This window comes from Phoenix dactylifera, chromosome 17, assembly GCF_009389715.1.
Source record: "Phoenix dactylifera cultivar Barhee BC4 chromosome 17, palm_55x_up_171113_PBpolish2nd_filt_p, whole genome shotgun sequence".
NCBI lineage: Eukaryota > Viridiplantae > Streptophyta > Magnoliopsida > Arecales > Arecaceae > Phoenix > Phoenix dactylifera.
This window is the reverse complement of record NC_052408.1, coordinates 13,317,671-13,341,005: the sequence shown is the minus strand read 5'-3', so window position 1 is coordinate 13,341,005 and position 23,335 is coordinate 13,317,671. Positions and strand designations below refer to the sequence as shown.

At 43.6% G+C, this 23,335-nt stretch overlaps 4 protein-coding genes across 8 annotated transcripts; 3 read left to right on the top strand and 1 right to left on the bottom strand.

Annotated features, from left to right (window-relative positions):
* The first annotated feature begins 3,136 nt into the window (after window positions 1-3,136).
* Window positions 3,137-9,919, top strand: LOC103717108. Of its 4 annotated transcripts, none has more exons than XR_005506707.1 (4): window positions 3,137-4,859; window positions 4,958-5,397; window positions 5,473-6,988; window positions 8,939-9,919. XR_005506707.1 is itself a non-coding variant. In XM_008805374.4 (3 exons), exons 1-3 carry the CDS (start codon window positions 3,375-3,377, stop codon window positions 6,923-6,925), a joined length of 3,378 nt encoding a protein of 1,125 aa, XP_008803596.3. In that variant the 5' UTR covers window positions 3,137-3,374; the 3' UTR covers window positions 6,926-7,154. The 4 variants fall into 4 exon arrangements, 1 of the variants encoding a protein (XP_008803596.3); XR_005506706.1 differs by having other exon boundaries at window positions 8,936-9,919; XR_005506705.1 differs by lacking the exon at window positions 8,939-9,919 and adding an exon at window positions 8,523-8,913.
* A 131-nt stretch (window positions 9,920-10,050) lies between these two features.
* LOC103717119 (pentatricopeptide repeat-containing protein At1g11630, mitochondrial-like) lies at window positions 10,051-11,559 on the top strand. The gene has a single exon (XM_008805385.4). The coding sequence runs from the start codon at window positions 10,126-10,128 to the stop codon at window positions 11,335-11,337; it is 1,212 nt and encodes a 403-aa protein (XP_008803607.1). The 5' UTR covers window positions 10,051-10,125; the 3' UTR covers window positions 11,338-11,559.
* Window positions 11,560-11,717: 158 nt separating this feature from the next.
* Window positions 11,718-14,752, top strand: LOC103717124 (pentatricopeptide repeat-containing protein At4g36680, mitochondrial-like). The gene has a single exon (XM_008805398.4). It carries the CDS (start codon window positions 12,950-12,952, stop codon window positions 14,108-14,110), a length of 1,161 nt encoding a protein of 386 aa, XP_008803620.1. The 5' UTR covers window positions 11,718-12,949; the 3' UTR covers window positions 14,111-14,752.
* A 3,877-nt stretch (window positions 14,753-18,629) lies between these two features.
* Window positions 18,630-22,429, bottom strand: LOC103717133 (BTB/POZ domain-containing protein At3g19850). 2 transcript variants are annotated; one of them, XM_008805410.4, is made up of 4 exons: window positions 22,131-22,429; window positions 20,839-22,011; window positions 18,981-19,343; window positions 18,630-18,847 (listed from the first exon to the last, which is right to left on the bottom strand). In XM_008805410.4, the coding sequence occupies exons 1-4, from the start codon at window positions 22,191-22,193 to the stop codon at window positions 18,842-18,844; spliced, it is 1,605 nt and encodes a 534-aa protein (XP_008803632.1). In that variant the 5' UTR covers window positions 22,194-22,429; the 3' UTR covers window positions 18,630-18,841. The 2 variants fall into 2 exon arrangements, with proteins under 2 accessions (XP_008803632.1, XP_017700626.1); XM_017845137.3 differs by having other exon boundaries at window positions 18,630-19,343; window positions 22,131-22,427.
* Window positions 22,430-23,335: the final 906 nt, after the last annotated feature.

Genomic DNA, 23,335 nt, shown 5'->3' with positions numbered 1-23,335 from the left:
GCAAGACAACCATGATCACATACACTAGACCGTTTAATTATCTCTATAAGAATTTAATTTTTAATACAAAAGCATATTATAACCCAACATCTATGCAGGATATTTCATAATCATCTGACATGCATAACTTAGAAAAGTCTTTGGATGTTTGTATGAATAACGAACGCCACTGAAATGAAACAATGTTAGGAAAAAATTTAGATATATTTTTTTGAGATTATCTTGTTGTTATAGGATGAAAGTTGAAATATCTTTCTTATTTTTTTTCGATCTTTCTCATTTCCCTTGCAGCCATTTTTCCTCAGGAGATCCACAACAAGGGACGGGGTGTTGTTGAAGCTTTTTTTTTTTTTGGTATTTGATGATTTAAATTAAAAATATATCCATGGGAATTAAAATAAAATATTGTACAACTGAAAAGGAAGATCAGCCAAGAATACTCAAGTTTGAATAATTTGTGATGTGATCCAATCGACAATACTGTTTGCTCCCTATAACTACGTGAGATCTCAAAAGATAGTATTGATATCGATAATCTCCAGCAATTGCGTAAAAAAGTGTGAAGCCTACTCTCATTAACAAGCGACTCAAAAAGGCATTTGATAACCTCTGCCTCTCATCTGAATCACTTATTTGTAGTACACTGTCATCAAAATTGATCTTGGGCTCGTTTGGTTCGCAGGAAGCATTTTTCCTCCTAGGAATATGATTCCTGGGAAGCAGACTCATAGGAAGAGGATGATTAGGAAAGTACTTTTGGCATGTTTGGTTGATCATGGGAAAGTGATAAATTTCCAAAGTACTTATGTTTGGTTGACCATCTACTTTCCTGAAAAAGTTATGTATAATTCCTATTATACCCTTAATAAAAATTAGGTCTTTAATATCTCTTTAATGCTTCTTTAATGCATTAGGATTTTTTTGGAAAAAAATAAAAATGGAGTGATTCTCGCCTCATGGGAAAGACCTTCTCATGTTTCTTATGGGAAAGACTTTTCCATGAAATGTGGAAATCATATTCCTATGGGAATATAACTTTTCCATCTTTTTTCTTTGAAAACTCCAACCAGACAAGAGGCATCACATTACTCTCCCGTTGACCATACTTTCCCCCTTCTTTTTCCGCGAACCAAACGAGAGGTGGCAGTTCCCAAGTAAAATATGTTACTCGAGGAGATGCAGAGACCGTAAAAGGAGAGCCATAGAATGCTTTTGTTAGCAAAGATCTTTCAACGACAACCTAAAGAAACTCTTGGGCCTAGGCAAAGGTTTTCATAATAATTAATCGAGCACTCTGCCTCACATTTTGAAAATATATTTATTCCTTGCCAACCAAATATGATAAGTAATATAACAAGCCAATATTGCTTCCACTTTTTTCTTTTGATGAGCACCCAAAAAATTCTCCTTAACAATGCATAGATACTCCTCCACAGACAGGCAAAGAAGAGGCTGAATTTTGTATTGGAGCTTATCTCCATACCTAAGCCACCACCAAAGCATCATATGAGATATTTAGACAAAAGACTCTTCAATATCTAGGCATAGATCACAATGTCTTAGGATGTGATTGATGTAATATACTTCTACATGGAAGTTGAAGCCACACCAATTTCCACATGAATTTCTAGCTTCTAAACATGAGCAATATTCTCAACTGATAGGTGTTTAAAGAGAAATAGATAGTAGAAATCAAAAACCTTGGTAGTCATGCCAAAAGGACCCCAACCCAACCCATCACCACAGTCGCCAATAGAATTTGGAATCGGCATAACTTTGTTCCATAACTCTTTCAAGAAATATTGAGCAATAAGTGGTTGATTTCATTTCCTTTCCTCAGATATTATAAGTTCTCAACTTCAATATCTTGAAGTGAAGAAATATCAATAAAAGTCGGCTATTGTGAAAGTGGTAAAAATGACAGTCGAGGACCTTGGAGAATATTATTAGATTCACCATCATCTATGCACCATTTAATGCTAGAATAAAATAACTGAAGTATAAGATCAAATGTTTTTTTAAACCAGTGAGGCACTCTATGAGTCTATGTACAAGTCCGATAAGATACCAAATACCACAAGCCAAATTTCGTCTCCCTAAAAGAGCTCTAAAAACCATCTTGCATCAATAAATACCTTGCTGCATGTTTAGCCATAAGAGCTTCGCTTTTGATAATCAAAGAGGAAATGCCCAACCCACCACCCCAAACAAGTTGACATACATAATATAAAGAAATGAAATGCACCCTCTTAGAATTATTATCTGAACCCTACAGAAAATTCCTAATGATACTCTCCAATTTCAAAAGAACTCCTTAGGAATAAAACACAAAATCAAGGAAGAAAGGCCGGTTAATAAAGATCAAAATGAAAGAATAAGATCAAAAAGATGTCACGATTATCCTATCAAAGTTGGTCTCCATGTTTCAAAAATTCAATTAATAGATTTTTTTTCTTTTTTTGAGGATTAAAAGGGCCTAATCTCTATCTTTACCTTTGTTCCTACCCTACTCGTTGAGGGCCACTCCAAATAGATACTGACCACTCCCTTTACATAATAATTGCGGCAATTTCAATATGTCTCTAATATTTAGTGCCACTGATTCAAGAAATCATCTTGTACTTTGCCGAGCACTAGAGACTCGTTTGATTCGCGGAAAGCATTTTTCTTCATAAGAATACGATTCATGGGAAGAAAATTTCTAGAAAGAGAATGCCTCCGAATGTACTTTTGACATGTTTGGTTAAATAGAGAAAAGTGACAGAAGAACTTTTTTTGGAGTGATTTTTGCTTCATGGAAAAGTAACTTTTCCATATTTTTCATGGAAAAGATTTTTCCATTGAATGTGAGAATCATATTCCAATGAGAATACAACTTTTTTATCTTTCTCCTTTAAAAACTCCAACCAAATAAAAGCCATATCATTACTTTTTCATTGATCATATTTTTTTTCCTTCTTTTTCCGCGAACCAAACGAGCCCTAGAGCTTAAAGACAACCTTTCACTACTTCCTCTCGTGAAAAAATGTGACAATAAAAATGGCAATCCAACCACACAGATCTGATCAGATCTACTAATGTGGGAGCCGAACCTATCAGTAAAACCAAGCTACGGAATCAATAGTTATCTTGTCTGGTGCTCCGATATCCATATCCTACTTGGGTCATTTCCGCCTTTCTTTGGCGCTCTTCCGATCTGTAGTCCCGGAATCTTTTCCGTCGCGAAGACCCCCTCAATTTTCACGGTTCCATCTCTAATAACGCCTCAAACCCTCACCCATCTTCTCTTCCCCCAGTCTATCATACCGGAATCCATGAGGAACCCTCCGTCCTCCCGAATCTACGGTCAGGGTTATTAGTGTTTCCGAACCCCGATGGAGAAGCAGGCCTCCGGCCGGCACCCGCCAGCGGGGGCGCCGCCGCCGCTGCAGCTCTCCCCACAGGACTGGGAGACCCTCATCGACGACTTCCAGTCCGGCGTCCATGGCCGCTTCGCACGCTGGCTCTCCCTCCCCCTCCTCGATCTCGCCCTCCACGCCCTCCTCCGCCGCGACTTCCCCTCCGCCCTCAAGCCCCACCTCCTCATCTTCCTCGAGGACTCGTTCCCCCTCCTCCCCCTCCCGTCCCCCGCCGCGGCCCTCCCCCCACTCCTTGACGCCCTCCGCGCCCTCCTCCAATCCCCATCCCCCGACGCCGCCGCCGTCCGCGACCAGGCCATCCTCTCCGCCACCGCCGTCGCCGTCGCCGCCCTCCCCTCTCCCCTCCCCCCCTCCGCCGCCTCCCACCTCGAGTCCCTCACCGAGGTCCTCCTCGCCGTCGCCAACCGCCCCAACCACGGCCCCGACCGCCTCTCCCGCGCCCTCGCCTGCGAGTCCCTCCGCGAGCTCGAGCGTGCCAATCCCCTCCTCCTCTCCGACGTCGCCGGACACCTCTGGGTGCTCGCCCAGGCCGAGCGCACCCACGCCGCCCAGAGCTATCTCCTCCTCCTCGCTGCCGTCGTCCGGAACATCGCCCTTCACGGTCTCCTCTCCTCCCCCTCTTCCGTCCTTTCCACCTCCACCCCCCTCGTCCCCTTCTCCGCCCCCCAATCCCTCTTCTCCCCTCCCGACCCCTATCGCGAGCCCTCTGATCTCAATGTGAGGGAGATCCGGCGGGTGATGGCATTCCTCTTGGAGCGGCCGCACGCCCTCACCCCGCCGGCGACCATGGAGCTTGTGTCGATGCTCACGAGCATCGCCGGCGTGCTGGAGCAGAGCGTGCCGGTGGTGACGGCGCTCCTGAAGGTGCAGTTCTCTGGCCTGCTTTACTCCTATGACCCTATCCTCTGCCATGTTGTTCTCATGCTGTATTCCCGCTTCTCAGATGCTTTCACCGGGGAGGACGAGCGGGGCATCACCCGCCGCCTTGCCCTCGTTGCCAGGGAGACCCACCATCCCCTCATCTTCCGTCTTCTTGCTCTCCATTGGCTCCTTGGCTTGCCCCGGCTTGGCCATGGGAGGGCCTCCCTTGCCCCCCTGGCACCCAACTTTTACCCGACCGTGTTTGATCCCCTCGCGCTGAAAGCTAAGAAATTGGATGTCCTCTCATGCATTGCTGCCAGTCTTGATGTTTCCAAAGGGGAGGGGAAGGGGGAGGAGGAGGAGAAGGAGGGTCGAAGGCCGGAAGTGGTGAAGCTCTTTGAGGATGGATTGGTTTGTGTCTCAGCGTTCAAATGGCTACCACCAAGGAGCACCGAGACCTCGGTGGCCTTTCGCACTCTTCACACGTTCTTAATTGGAGTCGCCCCACATCCTAGCGGCAGCTCAGAGAATTCTGAAATAGGAGTTTTGATGCAGTCTACCATCTTCCACACGGTTCAGGTAAAGATATGATACTAGCATGCTATGTTTTACAGAAGGATTGTGTTTTTGTGTGCGAGCTCTTAACTTGGCCATCTTTGATTCTCTGTTAACTGCAGAGTATGTTGGTGAGTTTGGCATTGGAGCATCATGGATTAGTTCCGGTGATTGCTACTTTTGTCGACCGGTTGTTGGCATGCAAGGCCCATAGGCAAGTAGGTGAATGGCTGCTTCAGACACTCGACGAGCATTTGCTCCCAAAACTTGAATCGGGCTACCGATTAGCTTCATACTTCCCAATTTTTGAAAGGATTGCTGAGAGTGATATGATACCACCTCGTGGTTTGTTAGAATTGCTTACCAGGCATATGGTTACTCTTTCGGATAAACATGGCCCTGATACTTGGTTGAGATCATGGTCTCAGGGAAGCAAGGTATTGGGCATTTGCAGGACGATGCTTAAGCATCATCACAGCTCCAGAGTGTTCCTTGCTCTGTCACACCTCCTGGCATTCACTTGTCAGTTCTTTCCGGACTTGGAGGTTCGTGACAATGCTAGGTAATGATTGATGATCTTGTGGCTTTATTTTTTTTTTTCTTGTGACTTTAATAATTAATGTTGCAACCTATTCAGGATTTACTTGCGGATGCTTCTCTGCATTCCTGGGAAGAAGTTGAGGCACATAATGAATCTCGGTGAACAGCCTTCAGGAGTCTCTCCTTCTCCTCACCCTGGCTCACTCTTTCAAGTTCCATCACCCCGTCACTCACAAGATCTCAAGAAATCAGTTGGAGTGTCTTCTTATATTCATCTTGAAAGAGTCATTCCATTGCTTGTTAAACAGTCGTGGTCACTAACACTACCTAATTTGAGTAATGGAGACACTAAATCCAGTCACGTTGAAGGAATTAAGGACACCAGCGCCACACCTTCTACAGAACTGGAGGGGGAGGGTGAAGTGAATATCGAGAGGATCATTTTGCCAAAGGAACCATTGCGTGTGATGGATTCTAAGGTTGCAGAAATATTAGGAGTCCTGCGAAGGCATTTTGCATGCATTCCGGACTACCGGCACATGCCTGCGATTAAGATAAGGATAGCCTGTAGACTGAGGTTTGATTCTGAGCCATTCACTCGTGTGTGGGGAGCTGCTTCATTTGCTTTGGATTCGGAAGAGGTAGATGGATTGCCTGCTCTATATGCAACTACAATCACTTTTTCATCAACATCAAAATATGGTTCTATTCCACCTTGCCGTGTACCGTTTCTTTTAGGTGAACCTTCAAGAACTGGATTTGATATTGTGCCTGTGGACAATAGTTGTGAGGAGGAAGATTCAAGCTTTTGTGCCTCGGTAATGATAGAATTGGAACCTCGAGAGCCAGTTCCTGGTCTTATTGATGTAGCCATCAAAGCAAATGCAGAAAATGGGCAAATTATCTCTGGCTCACTTCAAAGTATTACAGTTGGTATTGAAGACATGTTCCTCAAGGCTGGCATACCACCTGATATTACAGAAGATGGGGTTCCAGAATACTGCATGGATCTGTTTCATGCTTTGTGGGAGGCTTGTGGTAATTCTGCTAACACAGGACGGGAGACCTTTCCTCTGAGTGGAGGTAAAGGGGCTGTGGCCATTAATGGGACACAATCAGTTAAGCTTCTGGAAGTACTCGCAGATTCTTTGATTAGAGCTATTGAAAGGTATCTGGCTCCCTTTGTTGTAAGTGTCATTGGCAGCCCCCTAGTGAATGTCGTGAAGGGTAATGAGGTTATCAGAGATGTTGTCTGGGGAGAGGATTCTGAGAATTTTGCTGGCAGTAACGTTGGTGCCCTGGTACCATATTCAGACAACGTACTTCTTGGGCTTCCATATGCTGAGGAAGAAAGTGATGCAGATAATCCTCCACAAGTCAGTAAGAGGAACATGGGTACTTTTCTTGTTTTAATATTCCTGCCTCCGCGGTTCCATCTCCTTTTCCAGATGGAAGTAAGTGATGCTTCGACATTAGTTCGAATAAGAACTGACCACTGGCCATGTCTTGCTTATGTGGATGAATACTTGGAAGCTTTGTTTCTAACATAGTACTCACATTGAAGGCCAGATTTACATCTGCTGCATGGCAGGACTTTGACGTTTCTGCTGAAGGTCTGTTCTGTACTGCAAACATCTTGTTCTTTTTTATATTCTTTTATATTGCGGACTGTCTTTTTTCTACAAATCCCTCCAATATGTCAAAATTCATACTTGTCTTTTGGAAGAATGCAGATCATGCAATATCCCATTCATATTCTAAAGTATCTTTTTTGCCCCAGATTTTTTTTTGGGTGGGGGTTCTTGGTTCCATATCCATCCCAAATTTAACTCTTACTATCAGCTTAGCTGTTCATATTTTATTTCAATATGTTTAACCATGTACTCCAAATAGATTTGAAGGGATACCTGGTTAATCTTAAGGCTTGTGGAACCTAACCAAGGTATCAAATACCATTGTGAAGGTGAGGCGTCCCACTGTCCTGAGTGTCGGGATGTGATGAGTTGGGAAATGGAGAGGAAAGATGGGAGATTCACCATCCTAAATGCCGAGATATAGGGCATTGTCCCGTCCCATGGTGTTTAAACCTTGAACCTAAGTGTCAAAAAAACCTTGAACTGGTCAGGTTAGAATCAAGCAGAACTGGTCAGTGTTGTAGTTACAAGTATTCTAGGTTAAGTTTCTGGCATTATCTAATCCATGAATATGCTATTCATCATTGGCATTATATTGTTTTGCAAGTATGATCAGGTTAGAATCAAAGAGTCCTCATCAAGGAGACTGTATATTGTTGACGTCATAATACTTTTGCTTCCTGATCTATTAGTTTGTAGCAAAAGTGTGGCCTACAAGGCATGCCGTAGTTGACAAGGTGCATCTAAACTCGTGGACATTGAATCATCTGTATTTAAGAACTCCGTAACTCTAGGCATGTATTTTATTGTTTCAGTTCTTGCTATATTGTGAGAAAAACCTTCAAAGATATAATGTAAGAATAATCAAGTCCAAAAAGGTTTTCTTGTTTGTGTGCACTTGAGTTATGGCATTGAATAGTCAGATTTGAAGCAAGTTGGTCATTTCTTTGCCAGATGGCAAGAGTAGTTCCAAGCCAACATACAGAGCGCTTTAGAAGGTAGTTTCCTAGTTGAGATTTGAGAAAGGTGAAAAATATAAGTTTTGGAGCAACTTTGGATTAGATGCAGCTGTTTTCTTTTTTTAATTATTTTATCTGAAGATTGTTCATGTTGGAGGAGTCATTTAATTTTTGTTTTTATGAGAACCAAAGACTCTCCAAGGAAAACAGGGAGTAAATCTCTTTTCTTTATCTGCTACGGCCTACGGCCTACCTTTCTCACAAAGGTCATGGCATGCGGTTTTAAAGTTTTTCTTTTTATCAACAGTGGACATTTGCTTGGTTGATGACAACCTTGCTTTTTTAGACTTTAATAAATCTTTGTTGCATTACCATAACTAGTAATGCCATTTTAATTGTACTAATCCAGCAATCTTGCTGGTGGTGCATTCCATAAAGTAAACCTCTAGTCTGAATCCCTATTTGCAAAAATGATGAGAGAATAGATAATATATACTTGTTGATCCTGACATGGCATTGTGATATTCATTGTTGTTCTTTATATGATCTTCTAGGTATCCATCATATATATAAAGCAATGACTGGAATCTTTCATTGATCTGGAAGTGAAATTTCAAATGCTCTTTCTAGGGTTAAAATTCAGGATTATTCAGGAAGAATGGATGCATATTTTAGATTCTCACTGATAAAGAAGATATTCGGGAATCTCATTGATAAAGAAGATGAGTGAAGGATTAGAAAATTATATGCGTTCGAATCTTGTATTATAAAGAAGTGAGTTTAACTTTTGCTCAGCAAAAAAAGAAAGACATGAATTCAATTTTTCATTTTGTGTGGCTGATCGGAACTTTGGGCAGTTCATCAGGACCTATATAAATACCTTTAGAAGTTTATCTCACTCTTAGTGGCATCTGAGGGTTGGTTAAGTGAGTTATGTCCTTAACCATCCTTCTTTTTACTGGAACAGCAGAATGCATAGCCTCTACAAAGGCGGAGACTCGAAGAGGCTGAAACTTGCAACTATTTGGCATCACCTGATAATCACCTTTCCCTGGGGAGACCAGGGATGCAGTCTCTCTATGTGCACTGTTTTCAAATAGATTTTTGTTTTATATCAAACCAAGAGCTTGTGTGATCTTGAGGATTGAGGTGTCGCAATTTGGTATGGATTCTTGTTAAGTGATTATTACGACTTCCCTTGATTCAGATGCACACTGCAGAGCCTCGCTTCCGATCACCATGCAAAGGACTATCTGAAATCCAAGATTGTATAATATGAAACTTAAATCGATAAAAGTGATCGATAACTACTGCAGTGTCTGGCTAATGTGCTGGAGAGATTGGTGGTGTGATCCTCTTGAACCTCACGGACTTGTTCTAGGATGCTGATAACTTTGTTCGTCATAGCTGAGATCATTCACACCTGCAAAGATCTACTTTATTTTCATTTTCAATAAATAAATATTTTTTCCTTTGTGAAAATTGTTCTTATGGATTTGATCATTATGCCTCCTATCCTTAAACGAATGCTCATTTAACTTTATTGATTACTCTACATGTCAAAAAGCTGATATAGAAGTGAGGAGAGCAATGTGGTTTGTAATTATATAAAAACTAGAATGTGAACATCACTAGTAAAATGCTGAGATGTATGACAGAAAACATGGATGGTTAAACATGCCCCATCCAAGAGAATTCGCATTACATGTCCTTATTATATCAAACATGTTAAGATAAACTCTCTACAAATTAACACCAACTCTTTCATGGTAAGCAAATTGATATATAATATGAAAAATCCAAGAAAAACGGATCTAGAGTCCATCCAAACATAGAAACTTTTTTGTAGAACCTTGAGCCTTTTCAATACTGATCGCAATCAGCTCAATTTTTTTGATCAACTTTCCCTTTAATTAAAGATAGCCCTTGGACAACAAGGATCATATGCAACATATCATTGCCCAATTCCGAGCTTTTGTTATTTTGTTTGTTAACGTTATACAGCTACTAATCTAAAGTTTTACGGTTAGTTTTCTAGTCGTTTCCCGGATCCGATTCTATTACCACTATTAAACTAAAAGCTCGCACCCCGCGGTGACGCCTTTTTACTCTCTTGGCTCTCTCGTCCACCCATAAACCCTCTCCCCACCTCTTCCAATGGCGGCGGCGGCGCTTCGTCGGAACGCTAGATTCCTCCTCCCTCGCCCCCGCAGCTCCTCCCTCTCCACTGCCTCCTCCGAGGCCAAACCCTCGATCTCCGTCTCCCGCGCCAAGTCCGCCATCCGCGCCGAGTCCGACCCGGACCGCCTCGCTGACCTCTTCCTCTCCGCCACCCACTCCCCGGCCTTCCACGGCGACCGCCCCCTCTACCGCCTCTCCATTCGCCGACTCGCCGCCGCCCGTCGACCCGACCTCATCGAGCGCCTCCTCGAGCACCAGAAGTCCGACCCTGCCGCGCCCAAGTCTGAGGGCTTCCTTATCCGCCTCCTTTCTCTCTACTCCGACGCGGGCATGCTCGACCACGCCGTCCGCACCTTCGACCACATCGCCTCCGCCGGCTGTCCGCGCTCCGAACGCTCCCTCTGCGCCCTCCTCTCCGCCTTCCTCCGCCACGGCCGCCTCGACCGCCTCCACGAGGCCTTCGATCGTGTCCCCAAGGAGCTCGGCATCGCCCCGGGCATCTCCTGCTATAACGTGCTCCTTGATGCTCTGTGCTCTGGTGGTGAGGTCCACAAAGCTCACAAGTTGCTCGAGGAAATGCCCGAGAAAGGGGTGAATCCCGACATAATTTCCTACAATACGGTCTTGAGTGGGTTTCTAAAGAAAGGTGATGAAACTGGGTTTGAAGGGGTGCTGAAAAAGATTACCAAGGAAGGATTGAGCCCCAACGTGGTCACCTATAATTGTCGGATCTCGGAGCTCTGTGGGAAAGGTAAGAACTCTGAGGCTGAGGAGTTGTTGGATGTGATGATTTCGAAGGGGGTATATCCCAACAGGCTTAGCTTCAATACCTTAATTGATGCCTTCTCCAAAGAAGGGGATGTGGATTCAGCTATGAGGGTCTTCAAGAGGATGCAGGATATGAAGAGGGATGATGGCAGCGGCGTGTCGCCTAATTTCGAGGTGTATATTGTCTTGCTTCGTGGCTTGGTCGGGAAAGGAAAGTTTGGTCCTGGGGTGGAGGTCTTCAAGGAGTGTTTGGAGAGAAAGTGGGCGCCACCATTTGAGGCTGTGAAAGGATTGGTTGATGGCTTGATAGAGAATTCTCAGGTGGATGAGGCAAAGGACATTGTTGCGAAGATGAGGAAGGTGCTTAAGGGGGATGCTGTTGATGCATGGAAGAAAGTTGAAGGTGAATTTGCTTTGTAGGGCAGTGCGCGTTCTTCGGCATAAATGAATTGCAGGGAATGGTAGAAGTGTTGTGAGAGAAGGTACCCAAGATAATTAATCTGCTATTCACTATAGGGATTTTTGCTGGATTTGTAGCTTGCATTTAGGCAGTCAAATTTACTTTTTGTCGCAAACTATTTCTTTCTTATTGATTGTGTGACTTGGATATTCATCACCAGTGGGGAATTAGCTGTTTGATTTCATTTACAGTAGATGAATACTAATTTTTGCACAGTTTTAACCTTAGAATGGTAAAAGAGATATAACAAAATGTAGGCATACATTTATATATCCTAGATTCCTAGGTATGGGAAGGAAGGTTGCAGGAGATGTTTTGAGCTGGATTTCTTTCCAACTTGAATCAGTTTTGAATTAGTTCAGTGCTCATTGGAGTCCCATAGGCATGAATATGGATTTTTTTGTTGTTGTTGTTGTATAAAAAAAGATTGTATCTGAAAATTTTAATTTATCACATACTTCGGAAACATACCCTAGGTCAGTGTAACTGTTGCACAATTTCAGCTGCTTTTGTGGTGTCTGTTTGTTTAGTCTGTGTGATGGCAAGCCAATTAACAGTGTTGGGCTCTCGAAAACTACCTGGCTTGTGGGCATGACCAAGAAAGTATCCTTCAGCCAATGTTAATCTTCGAGAATGGGTAGATTGTGAACTTTTGGACTTCAGCCATCTGCCTGCATGTTCATTGGGAATTTGTGATCTGAGTAGTGGATTGCAGGGCAGTGGTCTGTCTTTCCACTGAAGCTGATACAAAGAAGCTAATAAGGAAGGGTTCCTGTGAGCATTGTCTTCATTTCTGCTGGGAGTTTACCCCAATGGAACTCATCCCGAAGACAAGGGACAACTTGCCTGATAATGGAGAACCAGATCGAACTTCAAACATGTTTTGGATGGCAGCATTCCATACAAATTTCAGCTTGAAGAGTTTGATCAGGCTTCCTGTGCAACTTTATGCTGCCTATGTTTGTTCTTATAATTCTTTTGTGTCAATGCCAAGTGGTTACATTAGCAAGCCACAAGCAATTATCTCAAGATTGATAAGCTCTTTGAACTTGTTTGTAATTCATATATCATTTCTTCTCCCCCGAACTCTAGCTTCGCACCAGACATATCTTGAAGATCTCTGATTCTCTTTGATTCTCAAAACCTAAACACCCATTGCGCATCTTCGTGGTGGGATTTGAACTCGGGTCTCTGGTACAACCATGCACTGTAATCTTAGAACCCATCAGGACTTGGCTTAGGAGTTGGGTTTCAATTCTATACAAGCATTCGACTCCACTCTATGGAACTTTATGTTTTACTTTTCGGAAGGATCTCGTTAACTCAAAATTTTAGAAAGAAAGATTTAACGGTGCCAATGCATAGCCTGGAATCTGACAGCTAATACACGATCTCGGAAAGCCGTGATGCGGGGTTGCAGTGCCTCTGTAATGTTGGGTCCGAGCCAGGCCCCGCCCCACAAGGGACTCATTCCTCGAGTCCATGTCTTAAACCCTAGAGCCATCACAATTTCCGGAGGCTTGTTCGGAAGGAGGAAAAAAGCTCCGTAGACCCCTCGCGGAGAGTACGGCAATGGCGGTCATCGCTCCCTCCCGCCGCCACCGCTCGTTCCTCCTCCTCCGCCACCACCTCCGCCTCCTCTCATCCACCCCGTCTCCACCTCCTACCGCCGCCGCAGCCCCTCTCCTCTCCAGTTGCCACGCCTTCGACCCCGCCATCCACCGCCTCGCCCGCGCCCGCCGCTTCTCCGACATCGAGGCCCTCCTCGAGCCCCTCAAGAGGGACCCGCGCGCCTCCAGCGAGCCCTTCCTCGCCGCCGTTGTCACCTCTTACTCTGCCGCCGGCATGCTCGAACACGCCCTCCGCACCCTAGACGAGATCCCCTCCATCGGCGCTCCCCGGACCGCCCTCTCCCTCAATGCCCTCCTCTCCGCCCTCAACCACTCCCCTCTCCCCTCCTCCCGGCGCCGCGTCCCCGAACTCTTCGCCGACCTCTCCCGTCGCCTCTCCATCGTCCCCGACAAGGTCTCCTACGGCATCCTCGTCAAGTCCCACTGCCTCGCCGGCGACGCCAAGAAGGCCCTCGCCGTCCTCAAGGAGATGGAGGAGAAAAAGGTCGAGGTCACCACCGTCACCTACACTACCCTTCTCGATTCCTTCTATAAAGAGCGTAGGCCGGAGGAGGCCGAGAGATTGTGGAAGGAGATGGAGAAGAAGGGATGCAAGCCCGATTTGCCGGCTTATAATGTCCGAGTCATGTACCGAGCCCTCGAGGGAAAACCGCAAGACGTGCTTGATTTGATCAGAGAGATTGAGGCAGCCGGATTGAAGCCCGACACCATTACTTACAATTATCTCATAAGCTGTTACTGTAGTCATGGCCGGTTTGAGGAGGCGAAGAAACTGTACAAGGAGTTGGAGGAGAAGGGATGTGTTCCAAATACTGCAACCTTTAGGAATTTGTTGGCTTCTTTATGTAAAAATGAGGATTTTGATGGCGGTTTGGAGGTGTTCATGGATAGTATAAAGCAGAGCAAGTTGCCGGATTTGGGCTCGGTTAAGCTTCTGGTTGAGGGGTTGATGAAGAATTCGAAGGTTAGAGCTGCGAAGAGGGTGGTTAGTGGGCTGAAGAAGAAGTTCCCGGAAGATTTCACAGGGGACTGGAAGAAGCTTGAGAAGGTAGTTGGTGTGAATGTGGATGGAGAAGGATCTGAGCAAGCAGTAGCTGCTTGAATTCAGGAATAGTCTTGAGGAATTCAGCTGGCGCCTATGAGGATTCGTTTGCTGCTTGTTCAATTAATCATTTAGGAGCAAACAAAGGAGCAAATTGCCAATGAAATTTAATCCCCCACAACCCCCCGTGCCGATGAGGATTCGTTTGCTGCTTGTTCAATTAATCATTTAGGAGCAAACAAATGAGCAAATTGCATATGGTGTGTGAAGGTGGGAGTGTTTGAGTGCAAGCATGGCTTCTTCTTCGAGCAGCTTGAAGGCTGAAGTACTGAATAAAATTGTCTCTGGCACTTTTGATGGCAATTGCATATGATCTGCTTGGATGAGGTTTATTTTATAAGGTGCATTTATCAATTCTGATATCTGACATCCTTGTAGTTGCTTTCATGATACACATTGTTAGTTATGCATGAAATCACTGAGTCGTTCTGCCATTGGTGCTTTGTTATGTTTATATCTTATTTTTCTACACAGAATTTCCATGGTAACTACCTTTCATTTGAAAAAGCTGTACTGTTTCATACTGTATTGTTGAGCAGCTATGGTTTGATTTAGTTGTACTGTATTGCCTTCATGATGCAGTAATGATTTGGTCATTTTATTTTGGAGAATGAATAATGGAATGCTCTGATGTATGTTTATCTATTTGAAAGATGATTTACAATTAATGTATCTCAGCTTTGAGACCTCTCATGTTTTGCTAATAGGCACCTTGCTATTCTGCCAAAAGTTAAGAAAAATAATGAATAATAGAAATTGTTACACCCCTGCCCACCTATTCTAGGTAGAATTAGAGTTAGGTTTGCTAGCAAGGGGAGTTTAAGGGTCTGCTAACTTTCCTAATAAGGTTCAAAACTTGGTAACTGAAAAGTTCAGCAATCTATTCTTGAAACTTTGACAATGCGTTCGTGGATTTAGTCAATATGTAAGAGAGGTGTTGTGCAATGCGTTCGTGGATTTAGTCAATATGTGCCAGAAGCTCGTTAAACCCCTAAACAGGAATATTCCATTGGACAGAGGACTTGCAACTATTCTGAACCAATTTGATCTTGAATAAAATTGCAACAGGGCCGAGAATTGCATTCTAGATGTATGGAGCAGGACCTTTAGAAGTCAGATTGAAGAAATATCAAATTAGGAAATAAATCAATTTTGCAAGTTGGTCTGCCTGCTTGCGAATGCTGTTTAATATATGTAAAGGTATCTTTTCTTCTTAGTTGTATTAAAATGATAGTTCTGTAATTCGTCAATCTTGTCGGCATCTTTGTTTGTTCATCCATTGGTATTTCTGTTGTAAATATTGCTGGTCTTGACTTGAGCTGGTTTTTGTATGAGGATTCTATATGGTTGCTTTCTTCATTATCATCTTCCATGGCATGCATCTTGATGGCCACTTTTCTCTGGCTCTTATGTTGTACAAAATAATGATGTTTTCTTTTTTTGATAAATCAGATAAATCATACCATTTTAGTATGAATACATTCAAGAAAGTCAAAAAAAAAGAAGGTGACGTTGGGGGTGGGAGGTGGTAATCTCATCCCAAAGAAAGCCACTGGAGTGTTGGGCTATATATAAGGCAACAAAGTCAGTTGTTCTGTTAACCTCTCGATATACATGAGTGACTCGGAAAGCAACATGGTCCCTCGACAAGCCGTAGATGTCCTGCAGCAGCGGGTGCCCATCGCCCGCCCTAGATTATCTCTGGATCCACCATTGTAGCTGAGTCTGCTTCAAGATGAATACAATCCGCCCCAGGGTAAGCCTCATATAGATGATACCCTTCTAGGCAGCCCTTAGCTTAGCTCCGAGGATAGAAGTGTCGTAGATATGGCTACCCCCAACAACAACAACTATGGAGTTAGGGTTCTTGATCAGAAAACTAGCACCACCCCTACCTCTGGCATCAGTCATGCTATCATTGAAATTCACCTTGAGAAAGTTCGGGGGCTCCTAGAAGAGGAAAATCGTCCAGATCGCTGCAAGAGCTGAATGGGAGATCCAGATGTTCCTTGCAATTCTAGATTCTTTGGCGGTCTGAGTCTGGATGATCTCGGCTGCATGGAGAAGAGCCTTGTCGACAACAAGCTTCAAATGTTGCTTTCTATGCTCAAAAACCCTAGCAATCTTATCTAGCTAGATATGGTAAACAACATAGACGAACCTGATGCCCATGGAATAGTAGTAGATCTCCTCAAGGTACCCTTCAAATGAGCGAGGAAGGCTTCAATAGGGGTTGTTGAATGTAGGAAACTCCGGCCAACCTTCACACTAGAGCCACCCTCGAGCATCCAAACAAGACATGCACTACGGACACCACCTTGTTTGGACATCCATCACAAGCAGGATGAAGCCTCAACCCCCTTCTACACAGTACACCCTTGGTCGAGAGACAATCTCACGCTACCTTCCATAAGAACAGGACAATATGAAGGTGAATGCGTAGCTTCCAAATCCAAGCTCTATCTATCATCCGAGTGGCCTTGACTATGTATAATTCACCAAGGTTGGTGGTTCTCACCTTCGACCTACAGGCCGAACTTCAGACCCTCCTATCAAACTCCAACCCCCCCTCTCCTCACTTGGGAATTGGCACAACAAAAATCCTCTCCGCTAGATGATCCCCAAGGATATGTTGAACAGATGTTGCATCCTATCTCTTCCCCTCTGGAGTGAAGAGGTCGCAGATCTTGAGGCCATCTGAGCTTTCCACATTAACCATGGTAGGCCATAACCATAGTGGTAGATCAGATACTCAAATATCATTCATCACATCAATCAATTGGCCATCTCCGGCTGACCATCTGATACTAGAAAGCAGTAATCTGAGGGTAGAATTGTTATGCATCCCCATCTTATAGGTTACACTGCTTATAACATTTAACCTTCCCTGAAGATGATCATCACATTATATTCTTTAAGATGCTCCATTGCACTGGTCTAGATTGCAATTACTTTGCTGGTGAATAGGTAAGATATAAACAAATGATGAATCATCAACTAGCTTAGCATCTATTTATGGACCTCTGCTGCTTGCTCTGCTCAGGTAAGAACTATGCTGCCGCTAGCAGTGTTACCATCATGCGATTAATCTTAGAGCCGGTAAATGTAGAGTTTCCTTCTCACCAATCCCATGGATGTCTCTCTTTGCCCTTAGTATCACCTCTAGCATTCTGCCACCTCATCATTCGGATGTATCCAAAGATCAGACAAAGAAGATTGCAGGTATCAGAGCTCGTGATTTTGTTACCTTTCTGGATAATAGTTTACTAAATGTCTTGCTAAATCTAAAAAGAAGTTCTATCAGTTCTTAATTAATTTTTTCTCACGATCGATCCAATGGAATGCTTTGGACGGACTTGATTGTCATCACATTTGTTAATAGTTTTATGTCTGGCATTCTTCCTGGGCCTGTTAATCTTGCAGGACTATAAATATAGACTATGGGCCGCTTATCAAAAAATTTATATTAGTGAATTTATATTATGTCAGTCTGTGACCATGGCATATAGGACTACTCCGAGCATAACAAAGGCCACAAAACTAGGGGCGTGCTGCCGTTATGACGAATCCATCTCGGCATCTGTGTTACCTGACTCATCAAACATACCATCTCATCTCCCAAGTTGTTCCTCCACCCCTCAAGAGGAATCTATGTTCTTATTTCAAGGGACACATTCTCCCAGCAGCAGAAACCCATTTTCTCCAACGTTAGCGTCCAAATGATGTGAAGCTCCATTCCATATGCTTATTTGAGTGGTAACTGATTCGTCAAACCTACGTGGATCATCACTCCTTTATTTGTAGACTACTCGGTGCACCAATCCAACTGGTGGAGCTCGTTTGACGATTTATTTATTACTTCTGGAACTTGGGTGTTTGTTCTATTGTGATATGGATTATAGCATTGTTCAAGAGACCCAATTTACCCAAGTACATCTAACACAGGATTCTTGGCAGATATCATGTTTGTTCTGGATAAAAAATGAGTTAACCACTTGGTTAGTAGAATTTAGCTTTATCTCTTTGCAGGTATGTGGTCCCATGAAAGCTGACGTCTTTCGCTGCACTTTTGCCACTCTTTTGGATGCTTTTTTACACCTCAAAAATCTCAGGTATTCCTCTCGTTCTTTCCTTTATTTTGCAATGTGTCATTCCAGATCCACCGGAGATGCCGCCGTCATGCAAAGCCATCTTAATTTTGTCCTAATGGTATTGTCTTGAAGTCTCTTTCTCTTCCTTGATTGGCCTCCAGAGCAAAAATATGGTAAATACTTCATATCCATTTTATTTCTACTCTGTTCAGTTATTTTGTGATGCAATTTGCGAGCCAATGACTACGAACTTTTTGTCTGTTGCCGAAGGCTTTTTTAGAAATGGCTTGCCAACCTTCATCATAACTCAGAAGGAAGAATCCAGAGATTAAAATCAAGCAGAAATTATGAAAGCTGTTGCGTAGAGAACCTTCAGAACATCTTTTTCCTGGTCAAGAAATGCACCTGGTGGAAGAATCAAAAGCCTCCTTAAAATCAAGCAACCTTTCATCAACTCACACGGTGAAAAGCTTTACAAACTCCTCAAATGCTCTTCGATCACAATGATCTCACAAGTGATACAATGCAACTCAACTGAATTCAAGACACCACTAAGGCTGGAAGGAGAAAAGAATAAGAGTGAAAAGAAAGGATGTATCACCTAGAAATTTACAGACCCCGCCCTCTGTTGCTTCCCTTGCTAGTCCTTCACAAAAAAAAAAAGATACGGATAAAGAAAAATGCATAGAGAGGAGTGAGAAGAATGAGGTGAATCAACACAGCCTAGGCATTCCCCTAGTACTGTGGTGGTAGGTGCTGTCGATGGTCTTGGTCCTCACCATCTTAGACATCTGGCCCTTCATCTCCCTACACACTTTCTCCAGCTCCATCACCCTGTTCTGCATTCTCTGTAGGTTGAGCTTCAGCTTTTCCTTCTCATCCAACAGCTCTGGAGAGATCCTCTCGGCCTCGGCCCCTGCGGTGCACCGGGCCAACCTTGGGGTTGCAGCAGGATCGAGCCCATCTGCGATGTAACTCTTGATTCGAAGCTTGGATTGCTGCGCAGCCAATGCTTGGACAGCAACCCCTGGAGGGATCCTCCTATTCTTGGCAAGGTCTTTGCAGGCCTCCAGGGTGAGCTTCTCATAGTTTAAGCATTGGCATAGTCTCATGCACTCCTCAGATGTCAGCTTTGGGTGTGACTGACAAATTGAACAACAAGGCAGCTGTTATATCAGACAAGGCAATGCAGATACTCCATAGATACATAAGTAAATGGATAGAGCAGGAGCTGAATGAATTGGGGCTACGAAAACCAAGAATCATGATTTTAAGTTTTATGCAGACACAAAAAATATCTGTGGAATGTATTATTTGGGGTATACTTGTAGGAAGCATCATGTGAGGAGTTCCAATATCATTCTACCAATTAGCCACAAATCTTATGCACAAAATAAGATATTCACTGCTTTTCAGATACTTAAATTCAGTGTACAAGGCACAAAGGCACAAGAGTGGTTCTGAGAAATGTCCATATTTGTGATTATTGCAAGGGATCACCATATTGGAATCTCTAGTTGTAGCTGGCAACTGCCAATCATATGAAGTAGATGATAGCAATTGCAAGAACTTTTGGAACAAATTTAAAAGGTGTTCTCCCAAAAATCATCAAAAATCTAGGGATAAATTAGAAAAAAGAGGGGGATTTATATGACAATCTGGAAAACTTCTTGAATTTTCTGAGAATCTAGGGCAGCATTGGAATGTTTCGAAGTAGTGCAACTCTTTTGAACGTAAGTACAGCAGGGTTGGGTTGCCCGGTGCCACCCACGGGATATGTGCCCTCCAGTCATTTTATATAGGGAGACACAAGTTTGTACCCTTGTCTTCCCCCCCCCCCCCCCGGCCCATCCTACTAGATCTCGCCGGATCCAACTGGGATTTTTGGAATCCAACTGGGATTTTCCCAAACAGGACCTAAGAGGAAGCATCATACAGAAGGCACAAATGATCTTCTAAACAAATAAAGGCATGTATGTTTCAACTGCTACCATTTAGGGAAAGGAAGGATACAATCTTTAGTACTTTATGTAAACTATGTCCGCTCCATATCTGAGCCAAAAAGTGAGAAACCAAAAGATCACAAGAGGAAAACAGAGATGACTGCAGGAAAAAACTTTTGCTTGGTACAAAAAGGCAACAAGATTTAGGAAATTTCCAACCTCCCACCAATTATATACACATGAGATTAATCACACACATTACGGAATCAGTCAAAATCATACAAAACTTGCTAATTAGGCTTGAGCAGAATCTTTCTAGCTTGCATGGATTAATGCTTAATAAACTGAAAATGAGGAAAAACAGAAAATAAGAAACAAGTTTGATCCAAAATCAGGAAGATTAAAGTAAAATTATATGAATTTAATCACTTAATTTAATAAAAAAACGCATTGCTAATGATATATATAGTTTGTAAAGTACCAATCCAGGTAGCAGTACTTTGTGGTTTGCATCCCAACAAAAACGAAAAAAAATCCTTGGGAAGCGAAGCACAAAGTACTGCTGTCCATTTTCAGATTACCATGTCTAATACTCATATGACCACCAAGCATAAAGTGGAAGAAATTTAGAACTAGACAATCATACTCCTGCCAATCTATCCACCCATAAAAGATGATGGTATTTCAATCTTACCTCAAGATAGATGTCCAAAGCTCTATAGACCCCATCAAAGCAGTCCCTGGCGGAATCTGGCAGGCTCTCAGCCACCCCAAGAAACCTAGACACCTTCAAGCTCGGGTCAGGGGAGATCTCACCCAAGTACTTGTCTACCAACCTCCCAACCTTCTTCATCCTCTGCAAGGACAACCCACCCTCTCTTTCACTCACAAAGACTCTAACCAACCTAAGCACCAGATTCACATCATAGACAACCCCATCATACCCTGATACCAAGAGGTCATCCAAAGTGGCCTGGTCAAGCATCAGACCTATCAGCCTTTCCAACTTACACCTGCATTCCTTGCTCAGGCCCAGGCCAGAGACCAGCCTCAGAACCCAAAGCAATCCCCTGCAAGAGAAGGCTGACCTCCCCATTAGCACCACCCCGTAGATTGCAGTGTCTGCAAGGCCACCATACCCCAACTTGTCAAAGCTTGGTTTTTTGGCCGCTGCTTTGAGGTAGTGCAATAGGAACCTGGTCAGTATGAGGTTCTTGTTATCAGTTCCATAGGCTTCAAGGTTCCTCATGAACTTTTCTATAATGTTTGGTCCAAGAATAGTCAGGTCATCGAACCACCACTCTTTAGCGAAGCAAGGCTTTATGGTTTCAATTCTCAGAAGCAGAGGCTTTATGGTTTCAGGGGTCTTCGTGGAAGAGGAGCACCTGAACCCGGAAGTATCAGGAGAGGAGCATGAGGAGGACGAGGAAGGCAGCTGGGTGGCCACTGTCAATGGAACCTCCGAATTGGCCGAGATCTTCGCGAGGAGCGAGGCGATGAGCTTCAGGAGCAGGCCAGAGGAGTCGGCAATGGGCAAGCAAGTCTCGCAAATCTTCAAGGCAGTCAAGATGTCGCCCCAGGTCCAGTAGAAGAGACCATCCAAGAAAGTCTCAGTCTGCCTCAGAAGATTGCAGGTGGAGAACTCTTCGGTCATCTCGAGGAAGATGGCGCCGCAGTGGAGCAGGCTCACATTGGCCGGGCTCATGGGAATTCTCCCATTGCTGTAGCAGAATCTTGATATCAGCTCAAACCCCTCCGGGCCTCCAGGGAACTCCGTTATCTTTAGCCCCGAGCCCTTCGGTTGGCTTCTCTTCCTCTCTTGCTTTACCATCTTCTTCAGTCTCCCCGAGAATGAACAGAGAATCCTCTGCAGGAAAGAAGACGAGTGAAGAAGACCACATACAGAAGCCTTATATTTTCTTGAAAGAATCAATGGAGATGTGAAGGAGATAAGGATTTTACTTGGGCTTTGGGTTTCAAGATTACCTGATGGAGGAGGAAGGTGTGCTGCCCATTGATGTGAACCTTGAGATCACAGAGATCCTTCATGGCTGTTTGGAGTTGAATGAATGATATCAAGAAATGTGATGATAGGGGATAAGAAAGAAATGGAGATAGAAGGGGAAAAGAAGATAAGGGATGGGAAAGAGATAGAGCTAAGGTTTGTAATACGTTTGGTCGCTTCGCATATTACATTTGCTTTGATGGCCATGCGGGTAAATCGATAACGCATGCATGTAGAAATAGCGGTTCGGTTACCTATTTATGCTTCGCAATTCCTAACAAACAAAATGGTGCATTTCTATGGGCTGCTTCTCTTATGTAAATGGGGTTCTTTATTACTGCCCTCTTTTTGTTTTTGTAGATAAAATTGTTGGATTTTGTCTGGAGCTGGTGACAGCCACTGGAAGTCAAGCATCATTTTGGTTTAGCATTTTTGAGTGGCTTTGTCACCTTTATGGGTTTAAGACCATTGATGGCTTTGGAGCTACATGGGACTTGCAACTTAGGCCATGTGGAAGTTGGAGGGAGAAGGCCCTCAGGATGTATGAATTAAGTGAATCAAAGGGCTCATCAGAAGGGCTAGGGACCATCTTTTAGAAATCATAAAAAACACTCTCTGGTGACAGAGAACCAAGGGCAAAGCAGAAACATCCTTTCTTTCATTAGGGGATGCCTTTATTTTTTCTTTTTGAGGAAAATAGGGAGCTAGAAGAACACCCAAAGCTTATTGAAAGAAAATACTTACAAGTCTGACTACAAGCTGAATAGTTGACAACTCATAGAAGAAAGAACATAAAGCACAAGATATCGGGCAGTAGAGTGGTTAGAGGTTATCTTTCTAACTCTACCCAAATTTTTCGAAAATCAGGTAGGTGGTTGTGGTCACAAAGAGTAGATCAATCATTGAACAAATGCAATCCATCCAAAGCCACCGAGATGATTGAGCGCCTCTTGTTGAGGAATAGCCTGGCATTTCCGTCCTTGTAGCACACCCATGCAAAAGCAGTATACAACATGAGAATTATAAGTCAGCACCTTTTTAGAGGATGCCTTTGTAGCCCCTTCACTCTTGTTACCACAGTTGGTAGGTTTGGGGAAATTTTTGATTATTTGAGAGGAAGAATGGCACCAATGGAGAAATGGCTATCTTTTGAGCCTTGTTTGGGTGGGATGAGACAAGGTGTGGT

What these genes read in the sequence shown, in the direction of transcription:
- LOC103717133 (XM_017845137.3), bottom strand. Translation starts at nt 22,193, where the DNA reads ATGAAGGATCTCTGTGATCTCAAGGTTCACATCAATGGGCAGCACACC. An exon ending in ACACCTTCCTCCTCCATCAG is followed by an intron (nt 22,012 to 22,130) that starts GTAATCTTGAAA and finishes TCTTTCCTGCAG; the next exon opens with AGGATTCTCTGTTCATTCTC. An exon ending in CTTTGGACATCTATCTTGAG is followed by an intron (nt 19,344 to 20,838) that starts GTAAGATTGAAA and finishes TCAATTTGTCAG; the next exon opens with TCACACCCAAAGCTGACATC.
- LOC103717108 (XM_008805374.4), top strand. Translation starts at nt 3,375, where the DNA reads ATGGAGAAGCAGGCCTCCGGCCGGCACCCGCCAGCGGGGGCGCCGCCG. An exon ending in CCATCTTCCACACGGTTCAG is followed by an intron (nt 4,860 to 4,957) that starts GTAAAGATATGA and finishes TGTTAACTGCAG; the next exon opens with AGTATGTTGGTGAGTTTGGC. An exon ending in GAGGTTCGTGACAATGCTAG is followed by an intron (nt 5,398 to 5,472) that starts GTAATGATTGAT and finishes CAACCTATTCAG; the next exon opens with GATTTACTTGCGGATGCTTC.
- LOC103717119 (XM_008805385.4), top strand. Translation starts at nt 10,126, where the DNA reads ATGGCGGCGGCGGCGCTTCGTCGGAACGCTAGATTCCTCCTCCCTCGC.
- LOC103717124 (XM_008805398.4), top strand. Translation starts at nt 12,950, where the DNA reads ATGGCGGTCATCGCTCCCTCCCGCCGCCACCGCTCGTTCCTCCTCCTC.